At 47.0% G+C, this 23,231-nt stretch overlaps 1 protein-coding gene across 1 annotated transcript; it reads right to left on the bottom strand.

The window, feature by feature from the left end:
- Positions 1-590: 590 nt before the first annotated feature.
- Positions 591-22,764, bottom strand: POGLUT2 (protein O-glucosyltransferase 2). The gene is made up of 10 exons (XM_083437917.1): positions 22,146-22,764; positions 18,189-18,394; positions 16,746-16,951; positions 15,198-15,275; positions 10,131-10,303; positions 8,705-8,942; positions 6,464-6,673; positions 5,352-5,441; positions 3,192-3,296; positions 591-766 (listed from the first exon to the last, which is right to left on the bottom strand). The coding sequence occupies exons 1-10, from the start codon at positions 22,328-22,330 to the stop codon at positions 749-751; spliced, it is 1,509 nt and encodes a 502-aa protein (XP_083294043.1). The 5' UTR covers positions 22,331-22,764; the 3' UTR covers positions 591-748.
- Between the last annotated feature and the right edge of the window lie 467 nt (positions 22,765-23,231).

The following is a 23,231-nucleotide window of genomic DNA, read 5'->3' as shown; positions in this document are numbered from 1 at the left end:
CAAGTGGAACAGTTTGGAGACCAATTTCCTCCAACCTACCAGATTATATCTGTATTGGGTAAACCTGAATTTACAGGGGGGTGGGGGACGACGGACATTGAGATTGGTATTGTTTGGTGTCACATTATCTGGACTATGCAGACTAAAAGGGAATGCAAACAGTAAAGGTAAAAGGACCCCTGACCATTAGGTCCAGTCACGGACGACTCTGGGGTTGCGGCGCTCATCTCACTTTATTGGCCGAGGGAGCCGGTGTACAGCTTCCGGGTCATGTGGCCAGCTGAACCACTGAATTAAACAAGCGTGATATAAACCCTGGTAATGAAGCTTGAACACACCCTAGTCAGTTATTTTAGCAATTACTTGAAAGGTTCCCAATTGCATTTTTTTTTCTTGTTAGCTTCAGCTATGTAGATTTCTAGTCCACATTTTCCTCTCCCTCTCATGCATATTATTTTGGTGTGTTGCGTGTAATCTGCTTAAGCGAGCGGCAGTAATCCACAGGCTGCAGCAAAAGTCCTCTGTAGAAGGGATATATAATATAGTCCCAAAACCGAAGCTATTTTTTAAAACAAAAAAATGCTCTCAACTTTATGGAAATAGTATTTATTTTTAAAAATAATAAAAAATCATAAAAGCAAAGGCGTAGTAATACTGCATGCACAACAGAAGGCATTCGGACTCGTCTTTTTTTTTGTTCTCATCTGAAGACACTGAAATCCAAATACTGTAAACACCAGTTTTCTTGTTAAAGTTCCTCTTTGACCTGTAAGTAAGAAGAAAATATTTCACGGTTGAAATAAGTCCTGAACAACTTTGCTTTACCTTATAGTATTTTGAGCAGACTCTTATGTTCCAGAAAAAGCTCCTTCTCTCTCTAGATTATTTTTGCAGAGATGTCCATAATAGTGAAAAATTAAGCCCCTGGTTAATGGGCTATATTGGTCTGTACATAATTATAAGTTCCTGGGCTGTATCATACCCACTTCCCTAGATGGGTGCGGAGAGGATTTATTTGCACATTATAATTTCATTGGAAAGAGCAAGCGAGAGCAATGTTCTAGATTCCAGGGGTCTCTGAAAGGAACCCTAGGATTTGTGTTGATGCGCAAGACTGGTGGTATTTCAGAATTACCGCTACCCGCTCAGCTATATATTTGTAAATTTAAATAACAACAATCAGAGATTCACAAGAAATCCATAAGCACTCTATGCTGCATCTTGACTTCTGTTTTCTGGTCATGTTAGAATGGAACGGAATGTTTGGAATACAACTCCCATTTTGAAACATTTTTTCCCCCTATGAGTTCCAAAATACTCATCTTCCTACAGAGGAAGTCACAGCAGACCCCTCTTTCTTTTTGATTTGACCCATGATGACTTGCAATATTGTTTCATTTTTTAAAAAAATTGCAACTCTTTCTGGCTCACGTCGGCAACACAACTTAATTGACAGAACGGTAAGATGGCCTTTTGCAAGGAAGACATATTCTCTGCGACAGAGGCCCTGTGTTTTGTGTGTGTGAGCGAGAACTGCATTGTGCATGTCTTATAGCATATAGAAAAAGCACAATGTCCTAGGTTCATTGTTCATTCAGCTTCCTTAAAATATCATTTATTTATTTTTTACTTTTTATCTTTTTCGAAAGCAAGTTGCTGGTTCTTATGCTTGCGAACACATGCTAGAAAGTGTGCGGGTAATTCCTGCTGAAATCTCAAGAACCAAGAGAGATGGACGACTTAAGATTTCTACGTGTTTGGGGCAAGGCTTTTGCGATCTGAATTTCTGCTTGCCACGACTGCCAAAACTTGAGTACAGTGGTACCTCTGAATGCGAACGGGATCTGTTCCTTAGCCCCGTTCGCATCCTGAGCAGAACACAACCCGCATATGCGGGTCACAATTCGCCACTTCTGCACATGATGTCATTTTGAATGTGCATGTGTGAGTGGCGAAACCCGGAAGTAACCCATTCTGTTACTTCCGGGTCGCCGCGGAACGCAACCTGAAAACGCTCAACCTGAAGCTACTTTAACCTGAGGTATGACTGTATGTTCTGTGAAACGGGAAAATGCAAACTGGAGAACTGTACTTCATAAGGTAAATTATGCAGATCTGCTGCATGATTTTTGCATCCTGAAAAATCCAAACTTCCTTGGCTAAACACATAATTTCCTTCAGAACAAAAAACTAGGTGAAATACAGCTGGTTTCTGTGAACTTGCAACTCCTGCTCTCATGCTACCTCCATGACTTAGCAGGATTTAACCCACTCCAAAACATCCTCAGTGGTTTTCTGTTAAACCACTGGCATTGGTTGTGAAAATCTCTGCCTCCCTCAATACAGTCATACCTCGGGTTACAGACGCTTCAGGTTGTGTTTTTTTGGGTTACGGACCGCTGAAATCAGGAAGTACCTGTAGTGGTTCTAGGGGTTGCTCGTGCGTAAGCTTGTCCCAACCTCTGGCTGGGTTGCCTGAGTGAACCTTTCCTGTCCGGGCAGCCACTCGCCCGTGACTGTCTCAGTCGCTGGCAGAATCCATCAGTGGGCGTTTCTTAAACTTCTTCCAGCAAAGAAGCTCTTTGACGCCAAGTTTCCTCCTACTCTCCCTGCGCGGAAGCCTTCTGCGCAAGGAGGGCGTAGGCAGCGGAGGACCCTTCCTCTCCCCGCTGGTCCCCGGCAAGGAATCATGAGAGCGCTTCACCGATTCCCCCATCTGCCCCCCTTCTCCACTGGAGCTATGTTGATTCTCTTCCCCAGAAGACGGGCTGCCTCTCCCACTCCCGGGACGCTCTCTGGGATCCCTTTGGAGCTTGCTCTCTCCCTCGGACACTGATGGCAGTTCCCTGACAGTACCAGAACAGGTTATTTCTGGGTTTTGGCAGTCACGCATGCGCAGAAGAGCTAAATCATGCTTCGTGCATGCGCTGAAGCGCCAAACCGCAATCTGTGTGTGTGCAGATGTGCCGCTGCGGGTTGCGAATGTGCATCCTGCATGGATCACGTTTGCAACCCGAGCTTCCACTGTATATGGAAAAGCAGCAAGGGATTCTGTTGGCACCCACAACAAAATCTGTTCCCCCCAACTTAGAATCCGAACCTGTGAGGCATAAGATGTTCCCAGTTAAATAAGTGGTGGGTCAAGCCCCTGAACAAACAGTTCCTAAAATGTTAACTTGTACATACTGTACCTTTTTCCGGTGGCAACTACAGGGGAAAAGGTCGTCATCTGGCTGTTCCACTTTCTCCATGCCATCTCTCACTTTCGGTTCAGTCACTTGTAGTTTGGCATATTCCTAATTGAAAAATTTTTAAAAAAAGGGGGGGGGGGGGAGAGACACGTTTTATACTTGCACACTCAGTGCTGGAAAAGCTGTAACCAGTCAATTGCCCATTGCTCCAGCAAACCTCGCAGGGAAGAACCTGAGATTCGGTATCACAGAAACTGTAAGCTGACACGGGCTGCACCTGGTGACTTGCTGAAATATCAGTACCTCCGTGTTAATGCACAGACATTTTCAGCTGTGTTTCGGGAGGGGCTTTCTAAAGCTGGGCTCTTTGATCTTTGCGGATTGCTGCTTTGAGGAACAGATCCCTCCACATTAGAATGGGATTTGTGGAAGTCGGGATGCTTCTTTAACAAAATGCCAGCTTAATTTTCAGGGCATACCTTTCACACGGTGCTTACTTGCAGATCTTGGTTATTAAACACCACGGGTAATGTTTTAAAAGGATGCCCATCAATTTGAATGGACGGCTTGAAGGGATGTAAAATCAGAGAACTATTGTGTTAGAAGGGACTACAGGGGTCTTCTTTTGGGCCGGAATCTTGCCTGACATGGAGCTTGAACCCACGACTAATGCACACATAACATGTTTGAGGGTAAAGGTACCCCTGACCGTTAGGTCCAGTCTCGGACGACTCTGGGGTTTGCGGCGCTCATCTTACTTTATTGGCCGAGGGAGCCGGCATACAGCTTCTGGGTCATGTGGCCAGCATGACTAAGCCGCTTCTGGTGAACCAGAGCAGTGCACGGAAACGCCGTTTACCTTCCCACCAGAGTGGTACCTATTTATCTACTTGCACTTTGACGTGCTTTTGAACTGCTAGGTTGGCAGGAGCAGGGACCAAGCAACGGGAGCTCACCCCGTCGCGAGGATTCGAACCGCTGACCTTCCGATCAGCAAGCCCTAGGCTCAGTGGCTTAGACCACAGAGCCACCCGCGTCAAACATAACTTGTTTGATATACCACAATAGCACCAGTGTGGTTATATGTAACAAAGGCAGAATTAGGGATTCTGAAGGTGCTTCTATACAGTCATACCTTGGGTTACAAACGCTTCGGGTTGTGCATTTTCGGGTTGCACACCACGCCAAACCTGGAAGTACTGAAACAGGTTACTTCCGGGTTTTGGTGCTCGCACATGTGCAGAAACACTAAATCGCATTTAAGTGCCAAATCGCAACCCACGCGTGCACAGAGGCGGCGCTGCGGGTTGTGAACACTGGGGGTTGTGAACATGCTTCCCGCACGGATCACGTTCACAACCCGAGCATCCACTGTACTTTGGGATTGGGGTGGTGGTGAATTCACCCAGCTGCTTGCTACCTGATCAGCGAGTTTCATCTTTGGATACAGGCGTACCTTGGTTTTCAAACAGCCTAGTTCTCGAACGTTTTGGCTCCCGAACGCCACAAACCCAGAAGCGACTGTTCCAGTTTGCAACCTATTTTTGGAAGCCAAACGTCCGACATAGCTTCAGATGCTTTCTGCAGCCAATCAGAAGCCACGCTTTGGTTTTGGAAGTCGAACCGACTTCTGGACTGGATTCCATTTGACTTCCAAGGTACGACTGTACTTGGGAATGTACTTGGGAATGTAACTGTATTATATTAATGTATCTGATAAAGAAATTAATAAAGCGTTTGTTTAAACAAACCTTAACATTTAACTCATGCTGCCAACCTAGCAGTTCAAAAGCACACCAGTGCAAGTAGATACATAGGTACCGCTGCGGTGGGAAGGTAAATGGCATTTCCATGCACTCTGGCTTCCATCACGGTGTCCCGTTTTAGAAGCGGTTTAGTCATGCTGGCTACATGACCTGGAAAGCTGTCTGTGGACAAACGCTGGCTCCTTCGGCCTGAAAGCGGAGATGAGTGTTGCACCCCGTAGTCAAATTTGACTGGACTTAACCATTCAGGGGTCCTTTACCTTAATCTCATGTATGGCAATAAATATAGGAACAGTCATATGTTTGTCCCTCCACAGAACTGGAAAATCACTTTAGTTCTTTATATTTAAGGCATTCTTACATTTACATTTCCGTAATTGAAGAGAGAACTGACCTGAAAAAGTTTGAAGTAATAGCAAAATATATGGTCTCCCATGAGGTTGTTTCTTGCAAATTCTTGGCCAGCTTTTGCAATATTCTTTGCCTGTCAGGGATAACAGGTGGGGGAGAGGTAAGCTATCTTCTTGTTAAAACTTTAATTTTCTTATAATGCCCGTTTCCCTTCTTCTTGCTCAGTCCCACCCAACCCAAAGCAATTAAATTCCAGTTTTCACATGCGTCAAACTTTATCAAATTCAATGAGTCCATTATAGACAAACTGCCCCACCCGCAAGTCTCAAACAGACTAACATTCCATTAGCTGGGAGAAGTTATTCTTAAGGGCATAAATCCATCAGGGATTTTGTGCAATGAATCCAGACGGGGGCTGTGAATCTATACCTTTTATTGTTGTTGTTGTTGTTTAGTCGTTCAGTCGTGTCCGACTCTTCGTGATACCTTTTATTAGCACCAACCAAAAGTCCCAATGTGGTGCCAGAACATTTGAGTTTAACAGGACTGATCTCAAAAAGGGGGGAATTGGAGAGGGAGAAGGAAAAACAACTGCGTTCCTAGTTGTGCACTAGCTTTTTCCTCGCCTCCCACTTTTTACCTGCAAATCTACCTTCTTGTAGATTTACTGCAAGCGCTGTGGGTTAAACCACAGAGCCTAGGACTTGCCGATCTGAAGCTCGGCGGTTCGAATCCCTGCAACGGGGTGAGCTCCCATTGCTTGGTCCCTGCTCCTGCCAACCTAGCAGTTCAAAAGCACGTCAAAGTGCAAGTAGATAAATAGGTACCGCTCTGGTGGGAAGGTAAACGGCGTTTCCGTGAGCTGCTCTGGTTCGCCAGAAGCGGCTTAGTCATGCTGGCCACATGACCTGGAAGCTGTACGCCGGCTCCCTCGGCCAATAAAGCGAGATGAGCGCCGCAACCCCCGAGTCGGTCACTACTGGACCTAATGGTCAGGGGTCCCTTTACCTTCTTGCCAGTTTACTGCAAGCCAATACTCCACACCCAGCTTTCCACTGCATGCTTAGATTCAGGAATCCCCCACCCCCAAAGAAACTCCTAAGAGCTGTGGGAACATAATTTTTCAAGATCTGTGCGGGCCCATTGTATTTTCACCTCTTCGTCGTGGTCTTTGGCCCATTGCAGCTTCTCCAGGAGATCGCTTAGGTCGCTTTTGAAAGGAAGATAATGTTTCCACGGTTGTAGCTCGTTGTAAAAATGTTCGTAGTAGATGGAGTCCTGCTTTAGCACTATGCTACTTCCTGCTAGCAGATAAGGCAGTCGGTATGCAGCCACTGTGCCGTCAATATTAATTTGGTATTTATACTGCAAAACACACAACACAAAATTCATAAGCAGGTGGCCTTTAAATTTGTTGTGGGGTTCTCTCCACTACGGCATCAACATCTGAAGGTTGAGGACCCGCAAGAAGATCTGAATGCAGGATTTCAGAGAACCTTTAGGATATTTTTACACATTTACTTAGCAGCAAACATGGGTTTGCCGCCAGATGTACCCTTAATAGTGAGCTCCAGCCAATACTGGATTTCTCACGAGTCTGTTGCTTACACAACTATGCTATGCTTTTAACCCATAAACATCATGTGTGAGCTCTTAATCAGGTTTAGCTGGGTTTGTTTTCGTATTCTCCTGTACCTTTGAAGTTCTATAATAATTTTTATTATTATTAATTTTTCTGTTTCACAATGTCAAATAAAACATTTTGCAAGCTTTAAAATATCCAATGTCTTCATCTCTTTCCATGGTTCGTTTTACATATCACACATTGCTGGATATTTTACTAACCATTCACAAAATTAATCAAAGCTTAAGTGTTACTAAGGCAGTCTCATCCACTTAAGCTTTCCAAAAGATGTAAAGCAATCTGAGGTCTTCATTTTGAACATGTATATACAGTGCTTTTTTTCTATTAAAAAAAATGTTTCTGGGTACTCTCATTTTGACTCAAGAAAATCACCATTTTAGAGTTTAAATTGGGAAAAATAAATAGAGTAAATGGACAAAAGTACAAAGATTCACAAAATGTTATGGGGTGTACGTACCCCTGTGTACCCCCAGAAAAAAGCACAGTGTGTGTGTGTCTACTGATGATTATGGTCTGTGCAGGCAGAGAAACATGCCTAGAGCAGTAATATGCATCACACAGCTTCGCTGAAGTCTGCTTGAGACATTTAAGCCCCACATGGAGACCATGAAAACTACTTTCGCGTTGCAATACTTCATGTTATAACATTACCAAGCTTACAACATGAGCCAAGTGAATAGCGTGAAATATCTGTACATCGGCACCGGCAACCACTAGGAACTGGCAGAACTGGCATAGAAATGTGACGTTTAATTGGGCAAACTAAAACTGTAAGTCCAAGACCAATGTTACCTCTCATCTCAGAGGACCAACAAGTGGAAGTTGCTTGTTATATGATCTCCACATTAGAGGGATAATTTTAATAACGTTAAAACCAGCCCAAGCCTTTGAAATATTCAGTTGTAAAAGGCTCGGGGTGGTTTTGGATAATACCTCTGGTCATAGAAAAACCATCTTCCATTTACTGGCTTAAATTACCATATTTTTCGCCCCATAGGGCGCATCGGCCCATAGGGTGCACCTAGTTTTTTGGGGGGGAAATAAGAGGAAAAAATTATTTTCCCCCCAGGCGTGGGGCTGGGGTGGGGGAAGCCCGAGCTTCCCCCGACCCCAGCCCCCAGAACAGGCTGCTATCCGCAAGCCTAGGGAGCCCGGCGGGAAGTCGCGCCAGTATCCCCAGGCTTGCGGATATCTGCCCGAAGCGCGCCCCAGGCTTCAAGATGCAGGCTGCTATCTGCAAGCCATGGGAGCCCGGCGGGAACTCCCACAGGCTCCCAAGGCTTGCGGATAGCTTCCTGAAGCCTGGAGAGCGAGAGGGGTCAGTGCGCACCGACCCCTCTCGCTCTCCAGGCCTCAGCGGAAGCCTGCATTCGCCCCATAGGACGCACACACATTTCCCCTTCATATAGGGCGAAAAATACGGTAGAATTTAAGGGTTCATTTTGCCTCACCAAAACATGCAGGGAAATAATGGGGGGGGGGGGACCACCTGCACAGATTGTCTTAAGAGGCATCTAGAACCGCAGCAATTTGGACAAAGTGAACATGTTTATCCCAAGCAACAGTGGTTATAGTAATACTTTAAGGTTTCTGAAAAATTATAATCTAGATACAGCCTCCATATAACTGGGTGATAGCACTACAAAAACTTGTAAGATACGCTTTTTAATCTCTGGGAGCTGGGCAGCTGTCAACATCTCAATATAACCTCTCTAAAGGCTTTTCTAAGCACAATCACCTTTGTATCGTACCTTGAAGAAATCGAAAAAGGAAATATGCTTCACAATGGGGCCATAGAGACTTTCATCATGTTTGAAAAAGAAGAAGTTTGTAAACGCCGCATCAATGATTTCTGGGTACTTTCTACTCATTTTTACAAGTTCGAGCCTTTCTTTGCGGCTGTCTCGGCCCCGCCATATCGCCGTGGCGTTCTTCTCTTCCCAAGGCGGCCCGGTGTTTGCTTGAACAGACATCATATCCAGGCTGACTCTGTTGAGAGGAAACGGGATATTTGTCCACAGTTGTTGGAGCTTCCAGGCAGGAGTGGGTGGCACCTCCATATTAATATGTCCCTGAGGAACCGCCACCGATTCTGGCTGAAAGGCAGGCGACATGGCCCAGCGAGAGACTCTACAAAGCCAAGTCTTCTCTTCTTGTAAGGGGTGTGGGGTTTGTACCTTTTGCCATTTCACCAGAAGTGAGAAGATCACATGAAAACCAGTATGCTCAGAGAGACCTGTGAGGAAACTTTGTGTTTCTATTCCTGACTGGGATGGGTGGAGGCAAAGACACCCATAACCAGGCGCTCTCACTTTCCTGACTTTTCAGCCATGCCCTGCAAGATTTATCTGATGAAACTAGGGACGCCTTATTCAATAATAATAATAATACCCCGCCCATCTGGCTGGGTTGCCTATCTCCTTCTTTCCCCCTCTTGTCTGTATCCCATAGCTGTCAACTTACAGATTTGAAAATAAGGGACCAGCAGCCTTGAAAATAAGGGATCAGCAGCCAAAATAAGGGATTTTGCTTAGCTTATGCACGTCGGGGCTGCCGTCGTCCTGGCATGAGGAGTTCCATCGGCCCTTCCCCGCCCAAGAGAGAGGGAGGGAGGAAGAGAGACTCTCGCCCGCGAGCCCAGCATGAGGCGGTTGCGGCGCTGCAGTAGCCGCTGAAGTGCTGCCCTTCTGCATCCCTCCCCATCCCCTCCTCTTCCTCCTCCCTTAGGCCGCCTCCTCAGCCGCCTCCGGCTTCCATTGGCAGCGCGGCGGAAGTCTCGCAAGAGAGGGGCTGCCTGCCCACCTGCTGCCACCCATCTCCTCATGACGCGCCCCTGAGGGGGAAAAGGGAGAGACCGAGACGTGGCAGCTCATGCGCGCTCTCTCTCTTGCGGTGGAGGACCCCAAGCAGCTGCTTTCCTCCCAAGCTGGGTGAGCATGAAACCCGGGAAATTTAAGGGACACCATCAATCCGGGACAGCAGCGGGATAAGGGAGCTTCCCGCCAAATAAGGGACGGTTGACAGCTATGCTGTATCCCCCTTGCATCCGGCTTCCCATTTTCCATGCATAAAGGTAATGGCTTGTACCCACTGCTAACTGCAGCACCGATGAACACCGTCAACAAGAAACATTATAAGATGTAGAACAACTTCCAAAACCTTGGTAGGAACTCTTACCGGCCCATTGTTTCTAAAACGGAGTCTGTCAGGTCATAGGTTGGCATCACAATGTCTTTTGAATCGTTGGATCCGCACCAGGAAAATATGGGGTGGATGTCCTGAGAGGATTTCTTTTTCTCCAAAGGCCAGTCTCCCAAATTGACAAAAAACTCGACATCTGGCATTTTCACCTGAGAGACAGTAAAGCAAAACATTCACTATCTACGACTGCATCAGGCCACTCTTTGACCATCCCAAAATTGACATGTGTTTCTTATTTATAATTTTGTGATCACTACAGTTCACATGTAACGCACACAAGGCAAACATTCCTCCCGACTTGTAAACTTGATTATTGAAGTAGGGCCTAGGCCTTTAAGAGTGACTGGAGAGTAACTGGAACAGAAAGTCCTAAAAGTATATATTACATCAGTACTCCAGGGTCTTCACTGACTTTCTATAGTCTTCTGGGTACAATTTAAGGTTATTTTGTCCTTGAAAACCCCCACAACACAAAACTATGAATTATGCTTTGTATTTAATATGGCATTTGCTTAAGTGCTTTACATACAGTGTTACCTCTGGTTAAGGACTTAATTCGTTCCGGAGGTCTGTTCTTAACCTGAAACTGTTCTTAACCTGAGGTACCACTTTAGCTAATGGGGCCTCCTGCTGCTGGTGTACGGCTAGCGCACGATTTCTGTTCTCATCCTAAGCAAAGTTCTTAACCCGAGGTACTATTTCTGGGTTAGTGGAGTCTGTAACCTGAAGCGTCTGTAACCCGAGGTACCACTGTATATTACACTTATCATAACCCTGCAAGGTAGACCAGTTTTATTGTCATCTCCTCACATTTAAAAAAGGGAGCCTGAAATGGAGTGGTTTGTTCATAGCTCATTTTCTTGACCCACTACAACCAAGATAAGTGAGTTTCTCTGAGAAGCAACTCTGGACAGGCTTTTGGAAGGCAGGGATAAGCCAACATGTTGTATTTGTCTTCTCCCTTCTTAGGGTAAAAGGAATCATGTAAACCGAAATCTTTAGGAGCGCAATGCCACCTGCTGGTTTATAATCCCAATGTGAATTGCAAGCCATTCTATTTCTCGAAACCTATGTTCAGGCTACATTTATTCACATATTTTTCAACAGACTTCTTGAAGCACACTTTCTTTAATGTTTGTGGCAACATCTTTCAAATGCAGGTGCAATCCATACTGGGTTCTAGGGAATCCCGTGTTTCCTTGCAAGTTTTGAAGGGGGACTTCAGTTAGAATATCAGTAATGGCAGATAGCTCAGAGAGCTTGCCCTCTGCTATCAATCTCCCCCTGCAATGTGCAGACAGTTCTGGGTGTTGAGTTGTTGTTTACAGTCATGGTTTCAATTCACATGGTGAGGGCCAAAGGCCCTAACTAGCACCCAGTGCGAATTGAGTGGGCACCCTTACAATCCTCTTGAATACTCAGGAGTCCTGTGGCAGCCATGAGGCAGTTCAGGGTAACAGAAAACAAAAAAATAGCTGATCTACAAAGTACAAAATAATGTACATTTAAGCATGGGATACAGAACAGAGTGAACCAAGGTTTCGTTCCTTTCTTCCTAATGGAAAGGTTAAGCAGATTTCTCTTTAATTTTTGCCGTTTTAATTTTTTTAAAAAAAACAAACCAGCTGTGTGGGGGAAGGAAGAGAAAACTATGTCTCGTTTTGATCAGAAGCATGGTGCAGGGAGAGAGCAGGTTAACATGCTCAAAATTATACCCTCCCCTTTTCATCAACGTAAAACAGGCGGAACGCGGGTGGCGCTGTGGGTAAAAGCCTCAGCGCCTAGGGCTTGCCGATCGAAAGGTCGGCGGTTCGAATCCCCGCGGCGGGATGCGCTCCCGTCGTTCGGTCCCAGCGCCTGCCAACCTAGCAGTTTGAAAGCACTCCCGGGTGCAAGTAGATAAATAGGGACCGCTTACTAGCGGGAAGGTAAACGGCATTCCGTGTGCGGCTCTGGCTCACCAGAGCAGTGATGTCACGCTGGCCACGTGACCCGGAAGTGTCTCCGGACAGCGCTGGCCCCCGGCCTCTTTGAGTGAGATGGGCGCACAACCCTAGAGTCGGACACGACTGGCCTGTACGGGCAGGGGGTACCTTTTCATCAACAACTGTAAATGTTACCAGCGGGTATAAATAGCAACTTGCAGGTGGTGGTAGTCAAGTGTTCGAAACTCCTGTTGTTCTAGGCACATTTTGCGACTGGGAATTTCAATACTGCGAGCAGTTTCTGAGCTCTGGGCGCCGTACTGCACCTAAGATTTCAGATTAAAACTGCAGAGTGGAAGGAAAGGAGGACCTTTTTCTGCCTCCCCACTTCCAGCCACTCTCTGAAGAATGGATAAGAGACGCTCTTAAGAGTATTAGGGGGTGGGCAGGGGAAGGACTAAACCATGTGAAAAATGAACATAATATTTTAGCTGCCATTATATTTCAGCTTTGCATAAAAAGCGCTCCTAAACATTCTGTTGTTGCGCCCATAAGCTAGGTTTAAGGTGCTGTTTAGCTCCTAGCTTTCATAACTCAGTTTCTAACACTGGTGGTAGAGGGGAATTTTCATGGCGGGGGGGGGGGGGGAGAGTCAATCCCACCACTCAGTTCTGACCCAGATTAGGCTCAGTGCAGCTAACTTTTGTTTATAGGATTTGATTGACATCCTATGCCCTTTTAAAATGTGTTTTTTTGGGGGGGGGTTATTGGGTTGTTGTTTTTGGTTTGATAATATATTTTGTGGTTTTATATTTTGATTTTGTTCTGTGAACCACCCTGAGGCCTCCAAGTATAGGGCAGTATATAAATTCAATAGAGGAGGAGGAGGAGAAAGGGAGTTCATTTCATCCATTCATTCCATTGTTTCCTACCTTTCTCCCAAGGAATTCGAGGTGAAGTGGAAACGGGATACACAGCGAACGGGAATTTGAACACTGGCCTCTGCAGCTGTACAGTGGTCCCTCAGGTTACAGATGCTTCAGGTTACAGACTCCGCTAACCCAGAAATAGTAGGTTGAGAACTTTGCTTCAGGATGAGAACAGAAATCGCGTGGCGGAGGTGCGGCGGCAGCGGAAGGCCTCATTAGCTAAAGTGGTACCTCAGGTTAAGAAGTTTCAGGTTAAGAAGGGACCTCCAGAATGAATTAAGTTCTTAACCCGAGGTACCACTGTAGTCCAAAACCCTAACCATTACACAATACTGTCTCCAACCACAGAGTTCTCATGTCGCATCTAGTTCGGCACCGACTGTATGCCAGTTGAGCTGACTGTAAATTTTCTCATCAGTGCAGCGCCGCGTCAGAGAAGCTGTCCCTGCAGCAATAGAAACTTCTCTCTTTTTTTGTTCTGGAGTAAGGAAAACTCATTAGGGACCCTGAAATATTTGCTCTGCCTAATAGCACGAACGGAACTAGCTTGCCTAAGTCATCTGGTTTTGGTTTTTGCAATTCTTGCAGCACACCCTTCAGGCATCTACTACTTTCAAATAGGCTGCAATTCCAGTGATGAGGCAACTCCAGGGACTCTTCGACAACAGATTTTCCAGAGCAGGATTTAGGACAGCATGGTTTTCAGCAAAAACAACAGTGACATAGGAAGAAAAAGGTTAAAGCACCCAGTTCTGATCCAATTTAAGGCTTTCCTTCTAGGATTCTTAGAAAGGACCCTGTCTAGCACCAGACAGGGAGACCAGCATTTGAAACTGTATATTAAGAAAACTTTCCTGGGCTGCTGCAGACTGATGGGAATCGGGAAGGCTGCTTGACAATAATGTTACTCCTAGTTGACAGCAGCACTTGGGAATGGCTATTTTGCCACACGGGACACAAGCTACAGGGGACTGCAGGCTCCCATCTTGTCCCCAGTTGTCTGTCACCTCAAATTCAGACAGTCACATCTTCGTTGGCCTTTCAGTACAGTGGTGCCTCGCAAGACTAAATTAATTCGTTCCGCGAGTTTTTTCGTTATGCGAGTTTTCTCGTCTTGCGAAGGACCACTGCATTTAAACACTGACAACGGCAGGGAGGGGCGGGGAGAAGCAGGACAGCTGCTGCAGCCGGTACCTCAGACTCACCCGCGCGTTGTGGCCACCGTGCGACGCGGCTGCTGGAGGGCGGCGGGGCTCAGGAGCGTGACTCCAGGGAGAGAGAGGCGCTGGCGGCAACAGCTCTCTGAGGGGAGCGCACGAGGGGGATGGGCAGCGGCGCGAGGCACTAACCGTCAGCGGGAAGGTGGGAGGGAGCCGGAGGAGCGGGGAAGCGAGCGTGCGTGCAGCGACCGTCACCATGACACGAGAGGCAGGGCCGTTTCGTCTAGCGAAGCAAGCCCTTAGGAAAATCTGTCTTGCGAAGCACCTCAAAACCCTTTTGTCTTGCGAGTTTTTCGTCTTCCGAGGCATTCGTCTTGCGGGGTACCACTGTATTTAGTTAAAATTATGCTTTTCTAAATAACCATTCCAGCTGGCTAGTGGTGGGTGACTCTGTTTCTTTTGCTCACAGCACCATTTCCCACCTTATGTCTTATGGAGGCTGTCATTTGTTTTCAGGGATGTGGGTGGCGCTGTGGTCTAAACCACTGAGCCTCTTGGGTTTGCTGATCAGAAGGTCGGCGGTTCGAATTCCCGTTGCTCTGTCCCAGCCCCTGCCAACCTAGCAGTTTGAAAGCATACCAGAGTGAGTAGATAAATAGGTACCACTGCAGCAGGAAGGTAAGCTGCATTTCCATGCACTTTGGTTTCCGTCACAGTGTTCCGTTGCGCCAGAATCGGTTTATTCCTGCTGGCCTCGTGACCCAGAAAGCTGTCTGTGGACAAACGCTGGCTCCCTTGGCCTGAAAGCAAGATGAGTGCCGCAGCCCCATAGTCGCCTTTGACTGGACTTAACTGTCCAGGGGTCCTTTACCTTTTCTTTTAATGTTTATTTCGAGGTTGCCATTTTTTATTGTTAACTCGTTTTTACCGTTTATTGTGTTCTACAGGTGCCATATTCATGGCAGAGGACACAGCACACAGACTTAATGAAAATCTGTAATGGCCATGTTTTTTAAGACGTCTACTCACTTTCCGAGTCAAAGAAAGAAGGATGGCATCCATGAATATCCTGAAGCCTACATGTTCACCGTGGGTCTTTATGTAAACCTAAAAACAAACAAACCAGACTGAGTATATTTGAATTAGGTTCCCCTCTCGAAAGGAAAGGAAAGGAAAAGCTTAAACTCTTCAGATAATCCCCATTTTCTAATGTAACTTTAGGACTGCAGAACCAACAACACAGAATATATGACAGCGAACAACCTTGCTCTTACAGCTGCTATTGCTAATGTCCAACAAATTGGCCAAGCCAACAGTAACAGTTTTAGCAAGTCCTAATTAGGAGCACCCTGTAAGGATTTGCAGCACAGCTTTAGATGGAAGTCATGGAAAGAGCAACCCTTCCCAACCAGAGTGCCAGCCGTTTCATCGGAAAAGGACCCAGTCTTCAGGGAATAAATCCAGCCCGAAGATGCCTGCCTGCCAATGCCATCTACTTTGCAATATTACCATCGCCCTCCTTCAGAGAGAAATCCCTTGTTCATGGCAAAAGGTGGGTATTTTCTGCACAATGCAGAATCAACGTTTACTGCCACAAGATGTTGCAATACCTGCTCTGTTAAGAGTTTTTTAAAAACATTATATAAATTCATGGTCCACCGACAGCTAGTAACCACATTCAGAGGCAGTTTCTCTCTGAATATCAGATGCTGCAGAAAATATAAGCAAGGATGGGAATTGACCCCACATAAACTACTACACAAACTGGTTTTCTCATGCCAGACTAGGTGGAACTTGGTCTGATTTAGCAAAATAATTCTTTCGGTTTTACCTTGGCTCTTCCTGAGTTCTTGTGTTCTCTTTAGCCCCGGGTTACCTATTAGTAAAAGGGATGCGGGTGGCGCTGTGGGTTAAACCACAGAGCCTAGGACTTGCCGATCAGAAGGTCAGCGGTTCGAATCCCTGCGACGGGGTGAGCTCCCATTGCTCGGTCCCTGCTCCTGCCAACCTAGCAGTTCGAAAGCACGTCAGAGTGCAAGCAGATAAATAGGTACCGCTCCGGAGGGAAGGTAAACGGTGTTTCCGTGCGCTGCTCTGGTCCGCCAGAAGCGGCTTAGTCATGCTGGCCACATGACCTGGAAGCTGTACGCTGGCTCCCTCAGCCAATAAAGCGAGATGAGCGCCGCAACCCCAGAGTCGGTCACGACTGGACCTAATGGTCAGGGGTCCCTTTACCTTTATCTATTGGTCAGAAGAATGGATTTATTTATTTTATTTATTTATTGAATGAACATACTGCCCTGTACCCAGAGGATGGTTTCACTGATGTATGCTCTAAGTGTAGGAATTTAGGAAGCTTGCCTTATAACAAGGCAGACCCTTGCTCCATCTACCTCAGTAGCGTTTACTCTGACCGGCAGGTACATGCATATGCCAGGCACTTGCATAAGGACATCATCTGATTTCTGTCAGCTGAACAGCAGGCTCCAGAGAAACAATGACCACCCTCCATTGATCTCCAGGGATTGTATCATAAGTTTATTTGCAAAAAGCCACTTCCATGGGTGGAGTGTGTACCTTGTTGTCTTTTATGGTGTAATGGCACAAGCTCTGCCTCTGCCCAAACCGCTGAGGGATTTCTTTGGCAATTTTGTCAGGGTCGACGGTGGGGAAATGCGCCAGATCTCTCTGAATCTGCAGAATGGATGGAGGGCAGCTCATCTCTTCCAGCCACGCATTTCCATCTTCCTGGGGGCAATCGCAGTTCTCATGATAGACGGGTCCTGCATGCAATAAATTTGTTTTAAGGCGTGTGTTTGCAGTCGCATATCGTACATATTCAATAATGAGTTACAATTAATTTGAAGCACCTCTTGTTATATCTGGTAAGACACCTGGTTATCTAGAGCACGTCCAAAACACATATTTTCAAGACGTTTGATGATGGAGGGCACAGTGGTTTTTTTTCTGGATTAAAATTTGACAGTGTCTTTATTCTTAACCCTCAGAATGATACGTCTATATTTTCTCCACCAATTCCCGTAACAATGGGCAGGCATTCTTCTTGCAGCTGTGGGACAGTCTAGCTGATATCGCCTCCCAGAGTCGCAGCAGGGCCTACACTCATTCTGTAAAACAGGGCTGAGGGAACTATGGCTCTTACAGGTATTATATCCCTGAAGTAAGTGCTCAGAGATGAGTCCATGCACCTCTGACTTTAGTTATCTCCCGCTTGGACTACTGCAATGCGCTCTACGTGGGGCTACCTTTGAAGGTGACCCGGAAACTGCAATTAATCCAGAATGTGGCAGCTAGACTGGTGACTGGGAGCGGCCGCCGAGACCACATAACATCGGTCCTGAGAAATCTGCATTTGCTCCCAGTACATTTCTGAGCACAATTCAAAGTGTTGGTGCTGACCTTGAAAGCCCTAAATGGCCTTGGTCCTGTATACCTGAAGGAGCATCTCCACCCCCATTGTTCAGCCCGGACACTGAGATCCAGCGCCGAGGGCCTTCTGGCGGTTCCCTCATTGCAAGAAGTGAGGTTACAGGGAACCAGACAGAGGGCCTTCTCGGTAGTGGCACCCACCCTGTGGAACGCCCTCCCTTCAGATGTGAAGGAAATAAGCAGCTATCCTATCTTTAAAAGACATCTGAAGGCAGCCCTGTTTAGGGAAGTTTTTAATATTTAATGCTGTATTATTTTTAACACTCGATTGGGAGCCGCCCAGAGTGGCTGGGGAAACTCAGCCAGATGGGTGGGGTATAAATTATTATTATTATTATTATTATTATTATTCGTTACACAATTGAGGTAGATCTTTTCTCCTTCCTTGCATTGAGATCATTGCCCATATTGTGGAAGACAGAAAGGGGGATTAATGGTCCACCAGGAGGGGTGAGGACATCCAATAAGTTGGTTTCACTTTTGCAAGGCAAACTTCAGTCCCGATTACAATGCATGAGAGTCTCCCCACAGTGTGGATTAACGCTACTACATGAGATGCCATTTTTGTACCTTTCAGGCTATATGGAGATTTTGCAACATGAACGCCTTGGGCCTGAACCTCGATTCTCAGGTTTTTGTAGCTTGCATACATCCTGTACCTGACGATGAAGGAGCCATCTTTCCTGTCTAATATTTGCACTCCTACCCGCGTAAATTGCTCCTCGGGAGCCGTGATCTTTACTTGAAATGCATTTTCACCCGGAGAGACGGTAAACCTATGCAGGGAAACAAAGACAATGGCGACAATTAAATCAAACATCCCCCTCCATCCTTTCGGGTTAGAATTCTAGACCCGAGTTGAAAAGTTTAAGGATAAACTTTGGGGATTGTAAAGTTAAACCAACAAGGGAATGGGTCTCACCGACAGCTGAAATACTTCATATTATCTGATACTCTGCTTTTCAATTTATTTACAGTGGTACCTCGGGTTAAGTACTTAATTCGTTCTGGAGGTCCATTCTTAACCTGAAACTGTTCTTAACCTGAATCACCACTTTAGCTAATGGGGCCTCCTGCTGCTGCCGCGCCGCCGGAGCACGATTTCTGTTCTCATCCTGAAGCAAAGTTCTTAACCCGAGGTACTATTTCTGGGTTAGTGGAGTCTGTAATCTGAAGCGTATGTAACCCGAGGTACCACTGTATTTTTTATTTCTAGGGAAGTCTTTCCACAGTAGCTCAGCTGCCAAGAAACCCCCTGCACACTGCAAGTGCTGACCAGGCCTGCTGAGCATCACTGTCACCCCACATTAGGTACATATTGCATGCATCAGTAATAGCGGATGAGCTGTCTCTCAGGGATTAAACTTCTGCTGAACACCAAGGTTTTCCAAAATGTTTCTACCAATACCCAGAGCTGGATAAGCTAACTTGCAAACATGCCTACTGAGGTAAATGTTTTGAGTAACCTTTTCCCCCCCAGATGTGAAAGCAAGAAAAAAATAGTTTTTTAACACCTCTCCCTATCTAAAATACCTGCATGGTTCCTCCCCACACTAGCATAGCTCATGAAGATATTACAATGTCATGTATTATACTGAAATTGAAATATGTGTTTAAGTGCCCTCCTTGGCAGAAGGGACGTGGGTGGCCCTGTGGTCTAAACCACTGAGCCCCTTGGGCTTGCCAGTCAGAAGGTCGGCGGTTCAAATCTGCGTGACGGGGTGAGCTCCAGTTGCTCTGTCCCAACTCCTGCCAACCTAGCAATTTGAAAGCATGCCAGCGCAAGTAGATAAATAGGTACTGCTGTGGCGGGAAGGTAAACGGCATTTTCGTGCACTCTGGCACTCATCACGGTGTCCTGTTGTGCCAGAAGTCGTTTAGTTTGTGGACGAACGCCGGCTCCCTCGACCTGAAAGCGAGATGAGCGCCGCAACCCCATAGTCGCCCTTAACTGGACTTAACAGTCCAGGGGTCCTTTACCTTTACCTTTAGGTTCCTTGGCTTCAGTTTCAGGCTGATTTTTTTCCCGTTTATAAAGAAGGGGGGAAAGTAAGTTGTGTCTTCATGGATCAGCCCAAAGGTCAAATCTAGAATCCTTTTTCTCACAGGAGCAAACAAGAATGCCTCAGTTAAGCCCACAGTAGCCCTGTCCTCCGGTTGTTCCCCAGCATACTGCCACTGAAACTTGGAGGCTGGTTGTAGCCATTGTGACTAGTAGCCACTGATCACGCTTTTGACTAATCCTCTGGCTAAGCCGTCTAACCAACTGCCCATCCCCCACATCTAGTGGCAGTGAATTCCACAAGTTCATTTTGTGCCGTGTGAAAAAAACACACTTCCTTTTGAAGGTCTGGAAGCTCCAAAAAGACCAGTGGAGTTAAACTCAACCAATGATGCACTGCTCAGTGTGTTTGCTTCTATTATAACACGTTTTCCCACCCAAACATGTAAATTCATACCTCGTTTTCTTTATATTTCCACTCATTTCTATATAGTGGAAAAACATCAGGGTTTCAAATTCAAGAACAAAGTTGGAATGAACTTGAAGTGCAGTAGACTTTGCAAGGTTTTTGGTTTTTTTTAATGCTACATTGGTTAAATTACAACCTTATTTAAATTATGGCAGGTCCAGAGCTGCAAACCATTAAGCAGCTGAAGTCAATTTAATCAGTCTGACTGTGTTTAGGACCATAGCCAAAAAGGGCAGGAGTTGCAAATATTTTCCCCAAAGAAGGACCTCGGTTGTCCAAGACAATACGAAATCCAACACAGACCTATATGTAGGACCCAAAGGCATTTTTTAAAGTCACAAAAATAAGGTGTTTTTTTAAGAGGACAAAAAAGACACTGGAAGAAATTCAGTATTCCTGAAATTCTATGTAGAAATTTGCATTAAATGCATTAGCTGCGCATTACATGCCTGCAGATGTGGCCTAACTATGGCTCAAGGCAGCTGTGCAGGCTCCCAGGGACAGGATTGCACCATTGAAAGGGGACTTGATATTAAGCTCACTCCTCCGTAACCATCTATAGTCAGAGATTTTTCCTGGCTGCAGCTAGTGATTAAGCAGGAAAGAGCTTAACCACAAGCCTGAGTACAGATAACACTCTTGGCTTGCTATAGTATGCAAGCCAATGCACACACATGCAAAATTATGCCCATCCAAATCAAACGTCTAGATGCATGTGTATTAAGCCCGAGGGACAGCAAGCTACAGGGCAGTGGTTCTCTAAATGTTTTCTCTGTGCCCCACTTTCGAATTAAAAATTTTCTTGCGCTACGTCGGGTTTTTTTATTGATGAGAAATGCATTGGAGAACACAACTAGGAGTCTCCTCAGTCTCACTTGAGGCTCTCGTTTTGAAAAGATATTTATCCACATTCTGCAAAAAAATAATAATATTTCGATACTATACTACACTGAAACGTTTAAATGTTTCTTTGATCATCCTTGTAGCTCCCTGCCACACTTGCCATCCTCTCTTGCCACACCCTTTGAGAACCACTGATCTGGGGCATTCACAATTTGCCCCTTTCCTCCCAGCAGCATTGCGGAGTTTGCTGGTGCCCGGGGTGTGAAGGGTGAACAGAACCCAGCTGCTGGGGACATGGAGGCAAGGCCAGGTCAGGCTCTGGGGCCCAGAGACCCCTGGCGGCAGGCAGGGTGGGAAAGGCATCTCTGCTTGGGGGCGCCCTTGAAAACTGTGCACCTGGGCCCCCCTGACCCCCCCCCACACTACGCCTGTGTTTGGTCACCTTTCTGGGCCAAACATCACACACTGCACTTTTAAGCAAAGTTCAAAACTCCCATTGTTCTAGGCGCATTTTGTGACCGGGAATTTCAATAGCAGTTTCTGAGCTCTGGGTGCAGTACTGTGCCTAAGATTTCAGATTAAACTGCAGAGTGGAAGGAAAGGAGGACCTTTTTCTGCTTCCCCACTTCCAGTTACTCTCTGAAGACTGGAGAAGAGATATTAAGGCTGGGCAGGGGAAGGACTAGACCATCTGAAAAATGAACACAAGGCTTTAGCTGCTGTTCCTTCATTTTCAGCTTTGTATTCTTGTTATTAAAAAAAAAGACATCCCGTTGTTGCGCCCATAACCTCGGTTTAAGGAGCCCTTGAGTTCCTAGCTTTCATATCTCAGTTTCTAACACTGTTTTGAAGCATGCACATAAAGCGGATAAGTGTGAGTTTTCTAAGGACGTTTCCAAAAGCACAGATTTACTCGCGGCTCCTTACTGAAGAGTGCCCTGGGGCAACCAATCAAAGTTTGCTAAATCTCCTCTCTCTCCACAGAGCTGTATACCGAGGGCAGAGCGGATCACGCACACACATAAACACGCGCAAAAGTTGCTTTTCTTTCCCAAACGCAGCGCCTCTTCCGGATTCCTGCGACGGGCATGCAAATCCGTTTCCAGATCCGCCAAGCCAGGCTCTCGCATCGCTTCGCCTCCACCTTAACTCCTCCCCAGCCCCATTCCCACCCGCTTAAAAACAACACAAAAAAAGCGTCACACCGAATTACCTTTTCCCTTCCGTGTCCACAGCCTGGATGTAAAAATACCGGGCGGGGAGGACCACCTCTGCTCTCAGGCCGGGTCCCCATACCCCACTCTTCTCGGGGCTCAGCTGGCTCCCCGCAGCCGACTCGCAAAGGGCCAGGATCACCGTCCCCAAAGGCCAGTAGCAAGTCAGCCCCAGGCGGAACATTTACAGAGCTTCCCGTCGAAGGAGCAAAGGGCAAAGCGGGGGAGGGAGGCGAGCGTCTCTCTCGCGCTTAGAGACGGCACTTTTGCAGGACGGAAGGCAGCGCGGTGCGATCGGGTGTCTCCTCCGCTTCCTGCCCTCGTCCGAAAGCTGCAAGGGAGAGGCGGCCTTTGTCTGGGCGATGCATGAGCGGGGAGAGGCTCCGGGACGGCAGCCGCATGCCAGGTCCTTTGTCTTGCGACGGCAGCCCCTGCTAACAACGCCCGGAGCCTCTGCGCTCCTCCGGCGCGGGGAAAAGAGAGGGGCGGAGTGGGGGGGAGAGAGAAGGGGAGCGGGCGGGCTCGTCGGTCCCACGAAAACTTCTTCTTCCGAAGGGGAAAACCACACGGGAGCCGCTTCCCACGCTCAGCAGTCATGCCGGGAAATGTAGTCCAGCAAGGAGATGTTGTGGGGCAACGAGGTGGCGAAACAACGGTGGTCAGCCGGGGGTTGGCGGAGCGCGGGGAGATCAAGGCGCGGGTAGAGTTGGGAAGGGATCCCGAGGGTCATCCAGCCTACCCTCCCCCGCGATGCAGGAATCATAGCATCTTTAAGATTTCACAGATTTATTGCGGCGTAATCTTTCAGCTCAGTTGGTTACACCTCGGTGCCGAGGTCCCTGTATGGGACAGCTGCGTGTTCCTGCATTGCAGGCAGTGGCGTAGCGTGGGGGGTGCAGGGGGGGCCGGCCGCACCGGGCGCAACATGGGGGGGGGGGCGCTCGCAGCTCTCTGCCCCTACTAAAATCCACGGGTTAGGGGGTGCAAATTACTTGCCTTGGCCCGGGTGCTGACAACCCACGCTACGCCACTGATTGCAGGGGGGTGGACTAGACCTCAGGGTCTTTTCCAACTCTACGATTTTA

This window comes from Podarcis tiliguerta (genome assembly GCF_965153285.1).
Source record: "Podarcis tiliguerta genome assembly, chromosome: 4".
NCBI lineage: Eukaryota > Metazoa > Chordata > Lepidosauria > Squamata > Lacertidae > Podarcis > Podarcis tiliguerta.
This window is presented reverse-complemented; position numbering and strand designations above follow the sequence as displayed.